The sequence below is a fragment of the Scomber japonicus genome, chromosome 11 (assembly GCF_027409825.1).
Source record: "Scomber japonicus isolate fScoJap1 chromosome 11, fScoJap1.pri, whole genome shotgun sequence".
NCBI classification, from domain to species: Eukaryota; Metazoa; Chordata; class Actinopteri; order Scombriformes; family Scombridae; genus Scomber; species Scomber japonicus.
In genome coordinates this window covers 16,149,838-16,168,738 of record NC_070588.1, presented here as the reverse complement: position 1 = coordinate 16,168,738, position 18,901 = coordinate 16,149,838, and the positions used below count along the sequence as shown (strand labels likewise).

General features: G+C 40.1%; 1 protein-coding gene across 1 annotated transcript in view; it reads left to right on the top strand.

Moving 5' to 3' along the window:
- The first annotated feature begins 910 nt into the window (after nucleotides 1–910).
- Nucleotides 911–18,901, top strand: part of LOC128367535 (dynein, cytoplasmic 1, intermediate chain 2a) — a 19,180-nt gene continuing 1,189 nt past the window's right edge. The window contains exons 1-15 of the mRNA XM_053328113.1: nucleotides 911–1,001; nucleotides 2,366–2,483; nucleotides 4,622–4,736; nucleotides 6,149–6,236; nucleotides 7,674–7,789; nucleotides 12,313–12,399; nucleotides 12,600–12,762; nucleotides 12,859–12,958; nucleotides 13,750–13,875; nucleotides 15,217–15,363; nucleotides 15,445–15,558; nucleotides 16,095–16,228; nucleotides 17,208–17,352; nucleotides 18,266–18,406; nucleotides 18,531–18,656. Coding sequence (XP_053184088.1) covers nucleotides 2,376–2,483; nucleotides 4,622–4,736; nucleotides 6,149–6,236; nucleotides 7,674–7,789; nucleotides 12,313–12,399; nucleotides 12,600–12,762; nucleotides 12,859–12,958; nucleotides 13,750–13,875; nucleotides 15,217–15,363; nucleotides 15,445–15,558; nucleotides 16,095–16,228; nucleotides 17,208–17,352; nucleotides 18,266–18,406; nucleotides 18,531–18,656 — 1,710 coding nt within the window. The 5' untranslated portion in view covers nucleotides 911–1,001; nucleotides 2,366–2,375. The remainder of the gene's footprint in view (nucleotides 1,002–2,365; nucleotides 2,484–4,621; nucleotides 4,737–6,148; nucleotides 6,237–7,673; nucleotides 7,790–12,312; nucleotides 12,400–12,599; nucleotides 12,763–12,858; nucleotides 12,959–13,749; nucleotides 13,876–15,216; nucleotides 15,364–15,444; nucleotides 15,559–16,094; nucleotides 16,229–17,207; nucleotides 17,353–18,265; nucleotides 18,407–18,530; nucleotides 18,657–18,901) is intronic.

Sequence of the window (18,901 nt, the reverse complement as noted above, 5' to 3'; positions counted from 1 at the left end):
GGGGGACAAATGTACTCTTTTAAGATGTAATGAAGAATGCTTTGAGGAAGCATTTTGCAGTGTTGTGAGTCTTGTGAAACAATTACTGTATTTAACTATTTCACTATAGTATGTCTTAGAACAACAGTCAGATGCCTGAGTGAACATTGAAAGAGTTTTTTTGTTTGTTTAGTTTTTCTTGTGTTTTTGTTTTGTTATCATTAGAAGATCTCTTCAAAATGTACTCACAATGTAAGTGATGGGGGCCGAAATCCACAAGCCTGCCTCTGTGAAACAAAATTATTAAAAAATATATCTCATATTACTCAAAGATAGTAGATATCTGTCAATGTTAGTCATTTTAGCGTTAAAGCCCCTTTTTTGTTACTATACTTCCACCTCAGCTCAACAGGGAAACGCCATCAGAGGAAACACAAAAAAGGAATTTGATACAACAAAAGACTGTAAATGTGTCAGATATCCACTTGATATGACTAAATGAGACTGCTGAAGTCTCATGTAAGCTTCAGATAAACTTTAAAATGCATTTTTACACTAAATGAATGTGTGGACAGTGGACACACTGTTGAGTTTGACCCACATCACTCACATTGAAAGCGCATTTGAAGGGGGTCTTTTAACAACCAGTATAAACAGGAGGAATAACTAGAGCAAGAAAATAAAATGCTTCACTGTGTATATGGGCACCTGATGGACATGGAAACTTATGAACCTGCCTTTTAATTATTAGGACTCCAGTTTTAATGCCTATCAAAGGTGATGTTATTTTTTAAAAATGAACCACTTTATTTAAACACTTACCCAAAGACTACACTGCTTGTCTATTAAGATTTTACCAACTAAAACATGTCATGCTTGGCCTCAGATGACAGTAGCACAGACACGTCAAGGCCACAGAGCTGTTTTGACCCCTCGCAGCTCCTGTAGTTGGTTTGGAGGGTTTGTTTTGGCTGTGTGTTGCATTACGGGCATTTCCTATCAGGTCCAAAACCTGCTTTAAGGTCTGTTAACTACTCACCCTTTACCGTATTAGTTGTAGTAACACACAGTTGTGACATTGTATAAGATTTGTCTCTGTTTCAGTGAAGATTAAAGCGCATGACAGGGTCCGGCTAAAGGCTACTGTTAAGCTATCTAATAACGCTAACACAGCTAATGTTAAGTAACAGCATTAAATTCAAATAATAGTTGAATTGTGCGGATCACAAACTCAATAATGTGAAAATATTTCACGTCAGGTAACACGATTAATTAACGTTTCGTGTGGTGTTTGTAAGGACTTTTTTGTATGACAGGGATGGCTAAGCTAACTGTTAGCTATTTAATTTAGCCAGTCATAATAAGGAGCCGGGGCCGAGCTGATGCTACAGGGTTTACTGTGACACTGCGGTGTAATAAGTGGAATGAAATATGAAATATGAAGCAGGCTTATAGCACGAACGGGTGTACAACAAGTCTCTATACAGCGGAGACGTATATCTTAAGGATATATAACCCTGTGCTAAGCTAACCTGGTAGGAGCAGCAGGGTGGGGCTCTTTATTTGCTAGCTGACAATGACATGTTAGATGACTGTGGTGTGAGCTCAATCACATTTAATTTCTCTCTAGATATTTACAGATATGTTTAAAGATGTATGTAAAATACTCTATTTTGAATAGCACTTTGTCTGTTTAAAATGTTTCCATTAAATAAGTTAAATTATCAGTTAAAATCTTTAAAATATAATATAATCCTTTGTTCTCATTAAAAAACAATCTAAAAAATATGTATATATATTTTATTTTAAAAAGTGAATTGCTGAACGTGAGATGTCTCCTATTTCACTGTAAAGTCCTTTCTCAGTGTTTTTGCACTGGAGGCTTTAAGTCTCCACATCACACTTGTGTTAGTTTAATATTGGACCAGAATTGGCTTCAAAACTATTTGTAATGTCATACATTTCCACTTTCAGAAGTGAATATGAAAACAGACTTCTAGTCTCAAACTCTGCACATACATCAGTCTGTACAGTGAAGCTCAGACAAGAAAAAATATACTTTTGAGTGGAGGGGGACTTAAGATACTATAACTCATGCAGCTGCAGGATGACAGAAAACACACACTATGGTCATTGCTCTCCAGTGCAGTGCAATGTGGTACTGAATCTGAGAGCATCAGCTGTCAGGAGATGCTTGGGTTTCGTTTAAAGATTGTTTTAAAGCACTATTGCCTTTATTCATCAGTACACAGTATAGTCTGACAGGAAACATGTAGACACTGTCTTGGAAACTAGAGACTTATTTTTCAAAAATTAAATTTTTTTTTATGCACTCTTGATGGAACATGAAGGAAAAACAAAAAAATATGTTTGTTTTTGTATACAGCTGTGGCATCATGTCTGACAAAAGTGAGCTGAAAGCAGAGCTTGAAAGGAAGAAGCAACGCTTGGCACAAATCAGAGAGGAGAAGAAAAGGAAGGAGGAGGAGCGCAAGAAGAAAGAGGTACATTTAATATTTTGTAAATGTTTTGCATATTCACTGATATTGAAAGCAAAAATGAATGAATTAATACGGTTTAAAAAAAAACCTTCAAAATTATTAATGGCTCAGTGTGAACAAAGGCAAGCACATTTTCAATTCAAATGCAAATTATCTCCGTACACTTAAATCTTCTTGAGAAATCACCAAGAAATCATCGACTGCCACTATTTGCATCTGAGTCAGATTTAGTTGAGAACAGTTTAAGGAAAACCTGGTTATTTTGATGTACATGCACAACATGTTCTGAGGACTTTCCAGAGATTTAAGGTTCTTATGAAACAGGTGTTCCTCTGAACACATATCAGCAACCACCTGAGCACAAACTGATCTTTAATACAGCAGCAAGTCATTTGTAACTTGTTTGTATTGATTAAACTCTTGTGAATGAGTTGCAATACATACAATTCTAATATTCCATTATTTTGTACATACATATTTGCACATTCTCTTATATATTATTACATAAACTTCATGGACAATAGCTGTAAAATAAGAACAACAAGCACTCAAGAAAAAAACAACAACATTATAACAGTAAAAAGAAAGAAGAAGAAGAAAGATATGGGAAAATAGCCATTTTGATAGCTAATATCCATGGTGACCATATATCCAACGTTGTGTTGATATGTAATTAAATCACGAGAGCGCATAATACAGTGTGCGGGTGTCTTTCTTCTTATTACAGCTGCAGTTATTTTCACCCAGCACCTGTTAAATTAAGTTTAGATGTGCGTGTATAATCATTTTTTGACCATATATATATAAACATGTCATTTTACAGCAGTTTTTTTAGATGCGTCCTTTTCATTTAACATCTCATTAATCTTTTTTTGCCATTGATTTATATTTTGGGAGTTGTGGCTGGTGCCAGAGGATTTTTAGCTCTTAAAAGTAAGATCCTTAATAAATACATTTTCTTTTTCAGCATTTGATTTCCTGAGGCAATGCTTAAGATAAATACCTTTGGGTCAAAGTATCCAAAATGAGTTCTGTTTCCTTTTTAACATCCTCCCATGTGCCCCTGCAGTTTTGGACAGGCCCATAATATATGTGTCAAGTCAAATACTAAAGCTGATATTTTATTACATAATTAGCTATGTGAGATATATGAGATTGAAAGATCTCTCTTAATGATCCAGATTATGCACAGATTGAGATGTTAAATGTGTTAAAATTGGTGGGTTTTCTTGTTATTTGACACTCTATATCATAATTCTGTCATCAAGTACTTCAGATTTGTACAGTTTACGCATATGTATGTGTGTGTTTAGAGTGGAAAATATATTTTACATCGATGATCTAAGATGTCAAGTTAGCAAAGGAAAATCTTTTTCCAGCATAGTTTTTTGTCAGTTGATTGACAGTAACTAGAGTGTAATGAAAAGGCTCAACTTGGCCATTATCTCACACAATCAAAGCAAAACAACAAAACAATACAACTAAAATGAGTCTGTGTGTATCATCTGTCACAGTCCATTTTTAGTGTCTATATATTGTTTTTCATAATGAACCACAACAATAGGCGGCATACAGTTTCTTCTCAAGATAAGAAAATAAGCTCTGAATATAAAAGGAAAGTAAGCTCCGCCTCATCTTGACATCTCAAACTACTGTGACTTTGTGTGCAGACACCAACAACTATAATGTACAGTAAATAAGAGCTTTAAACACGCTTTTCACCCTGCAATGGTGTCTGAAAATAGAGACAATATCCATCTCCAGCACAGGCTGGTGGACAAAGGATGGACATGTGTGCAAAGCTGTCCTTTTGTATACATGCATTCATTTTTTTACCTCCTCTAAACACACTTATAACAAACTGTTACTCTTACTTAAACTAATTTATTATGCACTTTAAGTTGGATTCTTATTCACTGTTGTTAACTGTGAACAGCCTCACTGGCAGCGCGTTGACTGAAACAAATGCAATAATCTGAGGCACTGACCTTTAAACAATTTTCACATGTACTTGTCATCATTGGTATGTAATGATGTAGACATGTATCCTGTCCCTACACTGTATTGTTGAAGATCAATGTGATGTGGCTATTTAGAGACTACATGAATATATGACATATTACATTTTAATGACTTAACAGGCGGACACTTTGAAAGATGCAGCACTTCACCAGGATGACTCTGACCTGGAGAAAAAGAGACGTGAAGCTGAGGCCTTGCTACAGAGTATGGGCATAACCCCAGAAGTTCCTGTTGGTATGTTTTTATATGATATGTTGTTGGATTGTACGTATTTAACAGCTGTGATTTCTTCTTTTAAATTCTATAACCTTAGAAAAAAACATGTCTTCAAGAAGCCTGTTTTTCATATTTCCTCTTATAGACCTGAACATAAACAAAACCGTTACAGTAGCTCATTTGCCAGTATATGTCACACACTCTGCTATCATCGTATTTGGGCAATCATATTTTCCTTGTTATGGCTTATACAGTAAATGTATAAAGAGGGAAATTACTTTCAAATGAATGACAGTGGTTTAATCTCATAGTCCTTCTCATTCTAATGATTCTATTGTTATAAATTAAAATCCATTATGCTGACATAACAAACACATAGTCCTTTAGTACCATAATGTAGCATAATATTTGACTTCAGTATGCTTTGAAAAAGTTGAAAAACTGCCTTGAGGGGGTGATCAATAATAAGAAGCTTTTTCAGCTGTAACTTCCTCAACACCTCCTCTCATGGTTTAACAGGATATACCGACAGCTCTTCTTGTGGGTATATGATGTAAATAATTATCATTTCACTGGTCATTTAGCTACGTACGGTATATCCCCTTTTTCCCTCTTGTGGGTATTTTTCTCAGGAAGCCCTTTAGTTGGTTAAAATATAAGAAAATTAAAGAGAGTTTTGATGTATGCAGGTGTGCAGGTACTCCTTGTGTTGCAATTTCATTGATTTTTGTAGTCACCACCTATTCCACTGAAGCACTGTGGATGTGCACATGGATACTCGGACATGTTACACAATTTTTTGTTCCCTAAGCAACAGAGATTTGTTTGTCAAAAACTTATCCAAGTAAATAGTTTCAACACAAAAGCTTCTATTTATAGATAAAATAGGACTAGTGGCAGAACTGATAAAAGAAACAAGTATTTAGAAAAATAATACTACTATCTGTCATACTTGTGTTGGTTTCCACCTGGAGCTGGATTTTTTGAGCACTGTCACTTTTCTAACAGTAGGTGGCAGAAGAGATCCATAAAAGACTCGCTCAAGCTACCTTGAAACGGAAATGGGGGGGGTCCTGTTTATGTAATTTTCTTTCTGTTCTGCTCAGTGTCACATTTTTTTTCCAACATTCATTTAATTAAAACACCACAAGTTAAAAAAAAAACACAGTCAGTTTAGGCAAGCTGAACTTGCCTCTCTTTGTTATTCACTGACTGATTTGTATGTTCAGCTCACCTTGGTACCAGTTTCCAGCTTAAGACACATTACAATATGATCTGATATTTTAGGTGTGAAGAAAACTGCGTCCCGAGATCCGGCGACATTTGAATTGAAAAAGCGGGCCGCTGTGGCACCGATGCATTTGTACTCATTGTTGTGAACTGCTTCACATCTTTACATTGTAACAGATGATTATTGTCTCACTATGTAGTCCCTCCTCCGATGTCTCCCACTGCCAAATCGGCGGGCACGCCAAGTGAGGCAGGGAGCCAGGACTCTGATGGAGCCGTGGGACCCAGGTACACACACACACACACACACACACACTTCAGCAACTGTTTGAATCACAGATTTTTCCCTGCCTCCAGTACTTTTTCCATGGTATTTTTTTGTAAAAAATAATAAAAAATTCTTCTCCTAAGCCAAAAAACATGCTTTATTCACATCTATATCTGCTTTTTTAAGTTTTGTGCTCTTTGCTGTAACAGTTGTGTTTATGCCAGCAAGAAAATGTTTCCATTGTCGTTGTAATTGCTTTTGCTTCGTGAGCTTTGTAGCACTAAAAATTCTTGATGATTATATTAAGAGCAACTGAGCTAAAACCTTTGCAAAGTCTCATACCATTACAGTGAATGATGACGTGTTTGTGCCAACGGAGTGCATGTTTATTTAATTTGTGTGCCGTTGAATTAGGACAATCCTAAATTAACAATAAAACAGCAGGCTGCTGTGATGCCTGGGGGACTTCTTAACCCCTAATTAGAGCCCCTTCCCTGCGCTGAAATTCAAGCTCCCCCAGTGTCCCATCAGGCCCAGGGAGCTGTTCCCCCTACGTGTTGACTCATTTCCCTCACCAGCATGGCCATTTCCTACACACATGGAGGTCATGTTTTCTCCCTGAGGGTTCTCGCTCTCCCTCCCTCTCCGTCTACACAACACTCTGAGCCTTTGGTGTGACACAGTTCAGGCTGTATCAGCCCCGCAGGCTGCACATTACACCCTGTGTCATCCCACTCAGAGGATTTGTGTGTCCATGCATTTTAAGCAGATAAATCTTACATCTCTGGGTTTGTGCAGACAGACTCAAGCTTGGTCTGAAGAAAAAAAAAAAAAATTAAAAATCCAGTTTTAGCAGTTTGTTAACATGAAGATTTAACCGACCAAAGATCCAATCAGCATGTTGTGTGCCATAATGCTAACTTTGTCTCCTCTCCTCATTTGTGCTTGCCCGTCTCTCTCACTAATGCTGCGTTGTTGCTGTGACACTAACCAGGACTCTGCACTGGGACTCTGACCCGTCCACTCTTCAACTTCACTCTGATTCTGAGCTGGGGTACTGGACACTCTCTTCTCTCCTTTCCTGGTCATTTTCCTTTCTCTCAATCTACGGCATGATCAATTGTCTCTGAAAGTCATTTCTCAGTTAATGCAGTCCAGTAAGACAGTCAAGTCGTGCATGCAAGAGTGGTCAGAGAAAATCTTTTAGTTTGCACTGGTTGATAAACTAATCTAAAGTCTTTGTCATCTCATGAAACACTCATTTATTTACTTACTTTGATCAGCACAAGATTATTTTTGTTAGGAGATGAAATTTTGTTACAAAATGATGTGAGAATGGTTACAGTAGTAGGAGTATTGTTATATATTTTGTCTTGTTAAAATGTTTTTAAATTGTTTTAAATTATTTACTACAGCGATTTTAGACTTTGCAAAGTTTGAGTTGTTTTGTTTTTTAGGAGGGGAACTCCAAAACTGGGAATGGCCAAAGTCACTGTGGTGGACATCCCTCCACGTGAAACTGTGTCCTACACTAAAGAGACCCAGACACCTGTCATGACCCAACAAAAAGAAGGTGATACTCACATAATGTTGTACAAGTTCACTTTTAAAAATGCTGACAACACATAGGCTACTTAATCTTGAATGTGTGGATGCATAGAGAGTTTTACAAATAATGTAATCGTTTATTAAAAGGTATAACTTCTTTGCTAATGATTGTTTATTTTGCTGCAAGAAGAGTGCACCACTTCCTGGCAAATGGCCATAACAGGAATATTGTGCTCTGTTTGAGCGTACAAGTGGGTACCGGAAGTGAACAACAAGTGGAAGTGATTTGATTTTACGAAGTGCTGAGATGAAAGTAAAGGAAAAATGAGGCCCAGGAAACGTAAGAAGTCAGGGCACAGATTAAATTCAGACATGACCTGCTCCTCTGAGCCCCACATGCAGCTCTACAACCAACGATGCTTTAGTATAATTAACGAGCAGGATGAGAAAACCAGTGACAGGAAGGAGAAATGAGATTGGGAGGGAAGATATGAAGCGCTGCACATACGACTGCTTACTGCCTCTGAAGCATGTCGATATGTATGTAATTGCTGCTCTGAAGCTTTCATGCGGTCGGCCAAAGAGAATATTTGGGCTAGCATCCACATGTTGAACACATGTTTCATAAGATATGCAATATTTGTAAGTGTGCTGCTTGTTCGTCATTGATTTATGTAATGACAGATGGTGGATAATGTGCTTGACTGAAACCCTGATTAGGATCTCTTTTCTTTCCTGAAGAGATATCAGAACTAGCCACAGATCCTAAAATACTTCAACTACTGGAACAAGTCCTTTTAGCAGTTTGCTCAATTTATTTGCATCAGCTAACACATCTTTTTAAGTATGCCTGAACGCCTGGTTGGGACAGTACACAGACTGTTGATTGTTGTCCGATCAGGTGATGTGTAGAAAATTCTGAGGTGGCATGCAGAGTAAGATAAAAAAAAATTGTGTGATTTTGTGGAAACAGTCTGAGCAGAACTAGTGAAGGATGAAGAGCATCCCTCTGTTCCTTGTCCCTCTTTATTCTGGACTCTACTGGGTATTGTAAAACTGTGTTAAACAACGATGGTTTCTGCCAGCTGTTCAACACGAGGCCCCCTTCCCCTCTCTGCCACTATGTAATCATTTCATCAACTCCCTCGCTTCCCTGTCTTCTCCCTTCACCGAACAGGCACATAACAAAACACACTCAGTGACATTGTGCATTTTCACACCATCACTTCTGGCACTCGATGAGACGGCATCCCCTTTCCTGCTCGCTCCCCTCTGCGCATTTTTGATGTGCGGGGTGGCGTCAGGCCTGTTCTCTGATTGAGCGATTTATCATGTTGTCAAAAGGAGGCAACGGCGCAGCACTCTCAAGGTCAGCGGGCGGTGGCATCAGAGGGAGCGGCTGCCGTGCCCTGGCTGCCACAAAACGAGGGTTCCCACAGTCTCTGTGAGACATCTCAGAGAAGTTTTTTTTTTATTAATAGCATCACCTGCTCTATTGACCCAAAGAAAACCCCCTCAACAGTCAATGAGAATCTTTATCTTATGTGATTTTATGTTTGTTGGCAGTGAGGACAGTATCACATCATTTCACAACACAATATGAGCTACACGGTTAGTGTTAGTCTGGTGTGCCCTGAAATCTCATCATCTGCGTCCTTTCAGATGTCTACAAATTTGATATTTATTTGCCAAGTTTGAGAATATAAAAAAATGCTTTTGATTTTTTTCAATCAGTGCTATTCCATCTGTAGGTTGAAGAAATTCACTAAAATAAAGTGCACAGATTGTTCAATTTCTGTTCCGCCGCTACAGTGCTCCCACTAGTAGGTAATATGCAGCATCAGCATGCACTCCTCAACAAGAGGCTGTAATTATGGAGTAAGATATTGTTGGAGGTTGGGGGTGGGGGGGTTTGGTGGATGTGGAGTGGTTGGTCTGGTGCAGTTTTTAAAAAGGCTTGTCAGGAATATGAGTATATAGAGCAGTTTAGTAAATCTAATATTTAATTGAATGTGATTGTTTTAATCACTCTGAATTCAGAGGCAGGTCAAAACTTTTAATCACAAAAGCCCTTAATGGCCTTCTTGTTTGAAGTGCCACTTGTAATTGTGGTCAGCTTTTATGCACTTGATGATTAGTACTGTTAAATATCTACTGTGTCCCTCCACCATACAGTAGTTAATCATATTTGAACAGAAATTTTGGAACATTCTTATTTTTTCCACTAGCGCACAGTTGTATGATTTTAGTATTTGCACCTTTATAATGTGGTCTTTGTTCTAAGTCTTATTTAACAGACTATGAGTTTTCATGTTATATGTGACAGGTATTTTTATAGATATTAGGTTTTGGATTTCTGCTTTCTGTTGGCCCGTGTGATCTTTAGACTTCAGTGTCACAAGAGACAACTGTAACCGCTGTTGGAGGAGACTCATATTTTACACATGACAAAATCTTGAACAGTGACTGCTGATGTGTTTTTATTTACCTTGCTGCAATTCTAAAATTGCTGCACTTCGCACAAATTTGTTGACATTGCACTTGGATAAAATTAATCACACTTTTAAAAATGTATTTTAGAAACTGCAGCTAGAAGTACTTTATTTCAGGAAGCAAGAAATGATACTGCATGTGTGTGGGTTTATGTATTGGTAGAGTTTTGTCTCCTGCCGTCTCATTATTGGCCTTCATACAGGAGAGATGAAGGCTGTAGTTTGTGCAAAGTGGTTTGCACGTGCTGAAGTCTGACCCTGGTGCTGTTTGGCTGTATAGAAAGGGAAAGACATCTGCAGCAAAGAGCAAAGGTCATTTAGTTTTACACTTGCACATCACTGGCCTCATGCCGTGTTTGCATTAATATATTGTCTATTGAATAAGACCTGTGATTAGTCCCCCCTTCCCCCACCTGTCCGGCTCTCCCCCAAAAAAGCTTTTATTTCTTAAGTGGTACAAAAGCCATAATTGGGCCTGCTTTGAGAGGAGGTGTTAGTGGATGGGACATCGATGATCCGGGTGAATTCTGTTAAATGCAACCCCCCCACCCCACCCCTCCTTCCTCCACCATCCACCCCCCCTCCTATGCACCCATGTGCTTCTTCCCCCCTACACATCCCCAGCGGGGTCACCAGGATCACTAGCTTTTCTCCAAATGGCCATTTTGGCTGGCAGGTGCATTATACCCTTTATTTTCAGATTGTCTATCCGCTCCTAATGCCTGGCAGGTTGATTGCTCCGGCTGCCTCACCAGGGAAAGGGCTGATGAGCACGGCCGGGACTAGCTGAAAGACAGTGATTACTGTTTTCCTTTAAGCCTGATTGAGGCCCTTGAAAGGAAAGATTTTAACCTTCTCCTGTTGGTTGCAGAGTATGGCCGTACATTGAAATGGCTTGTGTCATCAACCCAGTTCTGTAAACTCATCAGTGCACCCAATACCCTTCTTCCCCAAACCTCCATCTGAGAAAAAGGGGATAAATCACTTTATGGACAAAGTGACAGATGACATTATCATTTAGATTATCTCAGTAGGAAGGAAATTCTGGCATGCAGCGCTGTCATTTTAGATTAACTATAAGGCTCATACCAAGATAAACGCCTGCATGAACCAGGCAAGTATTTCTCCTCTCCTCATGAATCTGTTTTGTCCTTGTTTCGCTATTATTTTTTACATTGAAAGCATAGGCTATATACCGTCTCTAAGAGATGTGTTTTGAAAAAGCGCATTCATCTTCTTTGAGGTAGAACCGGTGTGCAGTTTGCCAGCTGGTCTGGCCTGTATTTTGTTGTACATTCTCTGAGGTTGAATAGGAGTTGCAGGACCTCCTGCTAGGACGGTAATTGCACAGGCTTGCCGTTCAGGGAGAAGCTTGTCTCGAAGCAGCCAGGCGGAAAACCTCTGTGCCATCCCCATGCCACCTCTGAAGAGCACAAGACAATCCCAGCATCACCATCTGCTTTTGCACCATGCCGTCATCTGGCCGAACCAATGGGATGGGCCTAGGCAGCTGCTCCACACCCCTCTGCCCTACTGCCCCGTGGCCTAGAAGGGGGCAACCTGCTACTGGGACAGAGAGGAAACTGCTACACTGACAGCTAGACTCCCTTTTGAATGGCTGCAGTCTCATTAACAGTTGGGAAAGACGGGGGTCCCTATGACAACAAGACACCCGCTGTGCTGTGTCCCTTCAACACAAATGACAAACTTCCCAGCTATAGAGGAGCAGGTTCTTTTTGAAAGGCAACATTGTGCTGACAAACCAAACAAATGCAAGGCAGAGATACAAAATCAGTCTCTTGCTGTCCTCCATAATCACTGGGTGGAGCTTTTATTGAAAGAAGAAAATAATTAAGGTGGAAGATGTTGTGCCAAAATGTATGAAACCTCTGTATAGAGGCATGATCATTTGTTCTGTGAAAGTTTTTACTTTGAATTTGACCTCATAAAAAAAAAAAAAGATTTACAACTTTTAATATATAGAATGGTAATTCATAGGTGTGGTTTGTACTTCATTATTCATTGTGTTTAACAAAGTTCACTTTTTGATCAACAGAAGAAGAAGAGGAGGAAGAAATTTCTGCGCCTCAACCTGTTATTGAGACTCAGACTGAGAAACTGGACCAGGCAGAGGAAGAGGAAGGTACTCCACTACTAGTGATGATGCATAATTGACATACTCTACAGAAATTGAGCCACTTCAGTTCTTTTAGAGGTGTTACAATTACATATTATAATAGTTTTTTGCAGAATACAAAGAGGTTTCTTTTTCTATATCATAAAAACAATGCACAGTGGGGATCTTCACTACATCTCAGGGTGCGTGTGTGTTTGTATGTACAGCCCCCCCACACGAGTTGACAGAGGAAGAAAAACTCCAGATCCTGCACTCAGAGGAGTTTGTGAATTTCTTCGACCACAGCACTCGAATTATTGAGCGGGCTCTATCTGAGCATGTGGACGTCTTCTTTGACTACAGTGGTCGTGACTTGGAGGAGAAGGAGGGGTAATAAGTAGACAAGAAGTGTTTTTTTTAAAGCTCGTAATTGGTCTGTTGAAGAAATGCTTTTATTGATTTGCGGTGCTTTTTTTTCCCCCCCAGTGAAATCCAGGCCGGGGCAAAGCTCTCTCTCAACAGGCAGTTCATGGACGAGCGCTGGTCCAAGCATCGTGTCGTCACCTGCCTGGACTGGTCCCCCCAGGTCATTGTTGTTTTCTGCTTCGAAATTGAACCAACAAATTTCACAGACATGCTTTGCAATTATCAAAATGTCAATGTTAAAACAGATGTGGGCAAAAGCATCGCTAATTGACTGTTGAAACAACTTAGCTTTGCACAGCTATAATGCTTTATGATTACATAGCTTGAGTTTGACAGCATTTACTTTTAGCCACAAGTCCCACAGGAAAAGTAAGTTATGTCCCACACAAATTGTCACTTACTCAGAGGCCGTAATGATTTGTTTCCTCTGGTGTCAAAGGTCATTTCATGCATGATTCTGCAATGACTTTTGACAGTGATTGAACACCAGCTCTTTGTTCACAGGATTTACTTGCTCAGAGTGAAATTTATACCCTTGTGATCTGAGATTGTGTATTCACAAACTGTAAATTACAGATCAAGTATTAGAAACAGGAGAGCTTAATGGTTTGTTTACATCTGGATAGTGTTTCTGTAGCCTCTGCCTCTGTTTTATACACTCATTGAGGGTTTCACTATTAAAAGAGGCTCTGTTTCAGTCTACTACTGGGTTCCTGTAATCACTTTAAGGGTTTAGTTTAGGTTAAAATTATGAAAAGAAATAAAAATGTTAATTTACCAAAGTTCTTAGGCGGTAAGGCATTTAAAACGCACATAACAACGGTAACTCATTCTTTAAGCCACTCAGCAGCACCACACAAAGCAAGCCTGGTATGCTTATGTGGAGCCAAGCCTGGGGGGCACGTCTGCCTCCCCCCCGACATTCATTTGGGCTGATTTTTCTGTCACCAGTATCCTGAGCTCCTGGTTGCTTCATACAACAACAACGAGGACGCTCCTCACGAGCCAGATGGCGTGGCCTTAGTGTGGAACATGAAGTACAAGAAGACGACACCGGAGTACGTCTTCCACTGTCAGGTACCCAAACCACTCTTTAATCTTCCCCTCCTTCATTGTCACTCTCCCTCACCTCATCCTAATGGGTGGCTTCCTCCAAGACAAGCGTGGAACCCTGCCAACCAACCCCTGTTTGTTCATTCTCTCTCCTCCTCCTTCTCCCTCTACCCACACACCCCTCACCCTCCTGCCTGTATCCATACTGTGAGTTCACCGTGCTGGCATCCACCTCTACCACATCTATCCACAAACACATGTTTGTGAGGCGCCGGAGAAGACCTGTGGTGCAGGAGTTGAATGGAATCCGAGCACTGCAGCAGGATTAAATGTGTGGGGCAGGGGTGCTTATGATATGCATCAAAACAAGGGCCCTGTGTTCTGACAAGCAAGCAGGGAGAGCAACATAGCTCCTCTGCTCTGCCCAGCCTTATTATACTGCCTGCCCCGAGGCTCCTAGAGCAAGACAAGTTGAGTAGAACCACATGTTGTTGCCTCCAGAGCGGATGTCGATGCAGGCGTATTGCTCAGATGAATAAAACTGAACAGAAGTGTGAACACAATTTTCTCTGTGCCTCAAAGTCGGCACAAAATGAGATTTCTATCATCCATGCGTTGCAATTTTTGTCAAAGAAACGACAGTTAAGAAAAAACATGGAGGTATGATTGTGATTGGTGAAGCACTGAGTGCGTGTGGACCTCCTAAAAATAAAAATAATACATTTCATGAGTAAAGTCATAATCTAAAAATAAATAATAATCCTATTGTCCAGTCTCGAGGTTTGATTTGTTGATACTGAGGCTTGAGTGAAAAAAGATGTTTGGGTTGTCTTTTAGGAATGAGGGAACACGCAAAAGGGTTATATAACTTTGAGATGAAGCAGGAAAAAAAGCTGCTGCAAGTTAATATTTTTTGTGTACTGATTATTGGCAGCTTTGAAGATTTCAAGTGTCACTGATATAAAACTTTGCAACCATTTAGCCAGACACTGATTTGGCAATTTTACCTGGAGGGCAGCTACCTCTGTGGAAAATAAACCCAAGTTGTCTATAAGTTTGTGTTTATATTCATTTTTGTAAAAAAAAAGAAAATTGTATTCATTGTTTGTTCTGATCTGTGCAAAGTTTATTGTTCTAAATGGGGAAACCAATTTCAGAAAAGATACACAAGTGATATATTTTTCTGTAGTTTCAAAAGACCTGAAACTAAAAACTGGCAATGAGTCTTGATCTTGAGGATGCTCATTCATGATCGGCCTTTTTTCGATTTTGTGTGACATGACGCTACATGACAGTTGACCTGTCGCCGGGCTGTCTCGTCACGTTTTCATACATTTCTCCACTTTTTCCTTTCTCTCTCGACAGTCTGCTGTTATGTCTGCTGCGTTTGCCAAGTTCCACCCGAATGTTGTGGTGGGCGGCACATACTCGGGGCAGATTGTGCTGTGGGACAACAGGAGCAATAAGAGGACCCCAGTGCAGAGGACTCCACTGTCTGCAGCAGCACATACGGTACAGTAAACACCTGTCACAGTGAGCTTGCAATGTATTTTATTTCAGCAGGAGATAAAACAACCCTTGTTGTGTTTGCAGCACCCAGTGTATTGTGTGAATGTGGTCGGCACCCAGAATGCCAACAACCTGATCAGCATCTCCACTGACGGCAAGATGTGTTCTTGGAGCCTGGACATGCTCTCTCAGCCACAGGTAACATATACAGTGAATGTGTTTGGGATTAGGGTTAGGGTTCAGTGGAATATTTCTAAATTGCCCAAATTATTTAGAAATAAAGGCTTCGCCATAAAATGTTAATTTCATGTCAAAAATACACCTCCTTTAAAGAGTTGAGATTAACTTTTACATTTTGTATTCTTTCTGTCTCTTCAGTGTTCACATTCCACTAACTTCCTGTTTCTCCTTTCGTGCTAAATGTCAGACATTTTGGCCAAATTCCTTCCTTTTAGCGTTCCAGTTTGGTATTTCCCCCAGCTTTACCTGTATTTTTCTACAACTCATTTTTCACTTTCAAGGAAATTAACTTTGCCAGCTATGTCATTTCATCTGTGCTGCCAAGACCTCCATGTCAAACTTCAGTTTTTTATAAAGTGCTAGTTGGATTTAGATTGTTCATTAATAAACTGTCAGGTGATTTTTATGGGTTGTGTTTGGCAGTGTGTGTGTTAACATAAAGACTGAGCAGGGAGCTTGTTATGGATGTTGTTCCATGTTCCCTCCCTCCACAGGACAGCATGGAGCTGGTGTTCAAGCAGTCCAAAGCTGTAGCTGTCACCTCCATGTCCTTCCCTCTCGGAGATGTCAACAATTTTGTGGTGGGCAGCGAGGACGGCTCTGTCTACATGTCGTGTCGTCATGGAAGGTGCGTACATAACTAAACCACGGTCCCCAGTGTCCATCCGGGACCCCGCCAGGAAACTGAAGCGGCTTGTTAGGCCCACCTAGAACTGTGTGTCAAATAAATATAGCCCACTCACTTCCCAGTGCAACACAAATCCAACACTTGATCTCCTGCCGTTTGTGGTTTCACTCCTGCCCAGTCATCCTGTTTTTCTTTTCCGCTTGTCAGTTGTGTTTGTAAAGGTCGTTCAACATAAACAGGGCACACATGCAGGGGAAACAAATCATTTTTTCCCAGTCCTTTTTTTTTCTCTTTTGACTATGTTTCTTTGGGTGAGAGAGTTTGTTTAGAGTCAGTTGTCCCAGTGAGGATTTAAACTGCAGTTCATCCCACAATGTTCTCATTTAACAGACCAGGGCTCCACTCATGGTGGATGGTCCTCCGTCAGGGCAGCATAGAAATGTGGCTTAAATCAGAGCTTGCAGTGAGTAGCATGTTCGCCTGTGACTTAATGTCCTGCAGTATGCCCAGAGACCGCAGAGAGGGGGTAGCTGCTAGGTTTTGCACAGCAGAATCACCTCTGTAATTGAGGGAATAATTTTCCACCTCATTTACAATGGTATGATACTCTCATCGCAGTTAATAATGCATAAGCATCACTCATGCTGAGTATTTACCTCTCTGCGTTAATTATTAGAGCCTCAGTTGGGTAACAGCTCTGCAACATGTGGTTGAGGGGTTGCAAGCACTTTTGCCACCCTGCTGGTAATCACATGATATAAGTAAATGATTAATGTTAATACGTCCATCTGTGCTCGATGCTTTCTTTCATGCTTAATGTAACAGCTAAATGATTCAGAAACAGTAAAAACTAAAGTTAACCCTTTGGGATTCCACTCAGTCCATAACTAATTGTTTCCTTCATGCGGTGTACATAAATGTATGTTCAAACATCATCATCACTTAACATCTTCACCCATTTCATTTATGTGCTTCACAGCAAAGCGGGCATTAGTGAGATGTTTGAGGGCCACCACGGGCCCATCACAGGGATCAACTGTCACACAGCTGCAGGGCCGTTGGACTTCTCCCACCTGTTCGTTACCTCCTCTTTCGACTGGACTGTCAAGCTGTGGAGTACCAAGGTATGAGGGAGTTGTACGACACATTTAAGATTTGAGAAAAGGTTCAAGAGAACTTCAATATGATTTGATTTTATCAAAATGGCCTGTCTGTGTGGAGGAAGAAGTTTTATTTCTCTCTGTGCTAAATGTATCCACTCTGGTTTGTTTTTGCCCTTGTGGTGACATAAAGGTAAAAACTATCCAGAAGGTGTTGGGGGGGGGGGAAAGTGTAGCATAGCTGTGGTAATTGTGCGCCCTCATTGTTTAGACAGAACATCACATTATCTGTTCAAATAAAAAAACGTCAGACCAATTAGTCACAGAACAATTTAAAGACCACTGACAGCTGATCCATCTTTTTTGTGCACCTTAGAGAGAAATGAGGGGATAATTAGGGGAATTGGAATGGAGGGGAATTGGATCAGCCAATGAACAGATCAAACACAAGAATCTTCAGCAAATATTGTTATCACCTATATAAGCCACACTCCTTGCTGCTATTTAATCATCAGCTGATAAAGATCTAGTGGATATCTGCCACATTTACAGTCTTTTTTAAGCATCAAATTCCCTCTTTGTGTTTCATCAGACAGTGGTTCCCTGTTAAGCTGCAGTGGAAGTATAGTAACAAAAAGAGAACAGATGTTGTCAGTCGAGTCAGTAGTTGTCAGGATATCTTTACTGTAGACCTGTCAACTGTCCAGTACCACTAAAGTCTCACCAGTGATTAGTGTGGCTAAAAATTAGTTTAAAAGGAGAAAAGAAACAGATCATCATCAGAAACATCATCAGATTTTTTATCCTTTAAATAGGCTTTAAAAAACATGATGATGCTGTGTCTTTGTATAGAGAAAGTGAGAGATAGACACTCCTACAGCAAATACTCATTTTAAATCAAGTCATATAAATACTGCTTTTCTTTACACTTCCGCAGAACAACAAGCCACTCTACTCATTTGAGGACAACTCGGATTACGTGTATGATGTCATGTGGTCTCCGACTCACCCTGCTCTGTTTGCTTGTGTGGACGGTGTGGGCCACCTCGACCTCTGGAACCTCAACAATGACACTGAGGTACACTAACATTCACACTGACTGTACACCTATTTAAAGAAGCTGCTTTCTGTGATCAATTTGTGTATCCTGTAAGAGAGCTGCATTTCCACTCCTTTGGTATTTTACTGCGTTATGGTTTCAGGTCCCTACCGCTAGCATCACAGTGGATGGTAACCCAGCCCTCAACAGGGTCAGATGGGCTCAGTCTGGCAGAGAAATTGCTGTGGGAGACTCTGATGGACGAGTTCTTGTGTATGAAGTTGGAGAGGTGAGCAAGCATGACTCCGCTTTTTATCACTACATTTCTGATCATAGTTTAAGTTTTAAATTCTAATGTTTCTTTGAATTTTAAGCACTTATTTGTGTTATTGGAGATATGGTCAGCCCTTTACCTGCTGAAATTTCTACTTCAGCAATCAGCGATTAATTGCACGAAATACTGTGGGCAGTTCACCTTTTTAATGAGGTTTTGTCAAAGCATCTGTCGAAGTTAACTGTGTGAAAATCCTCCAG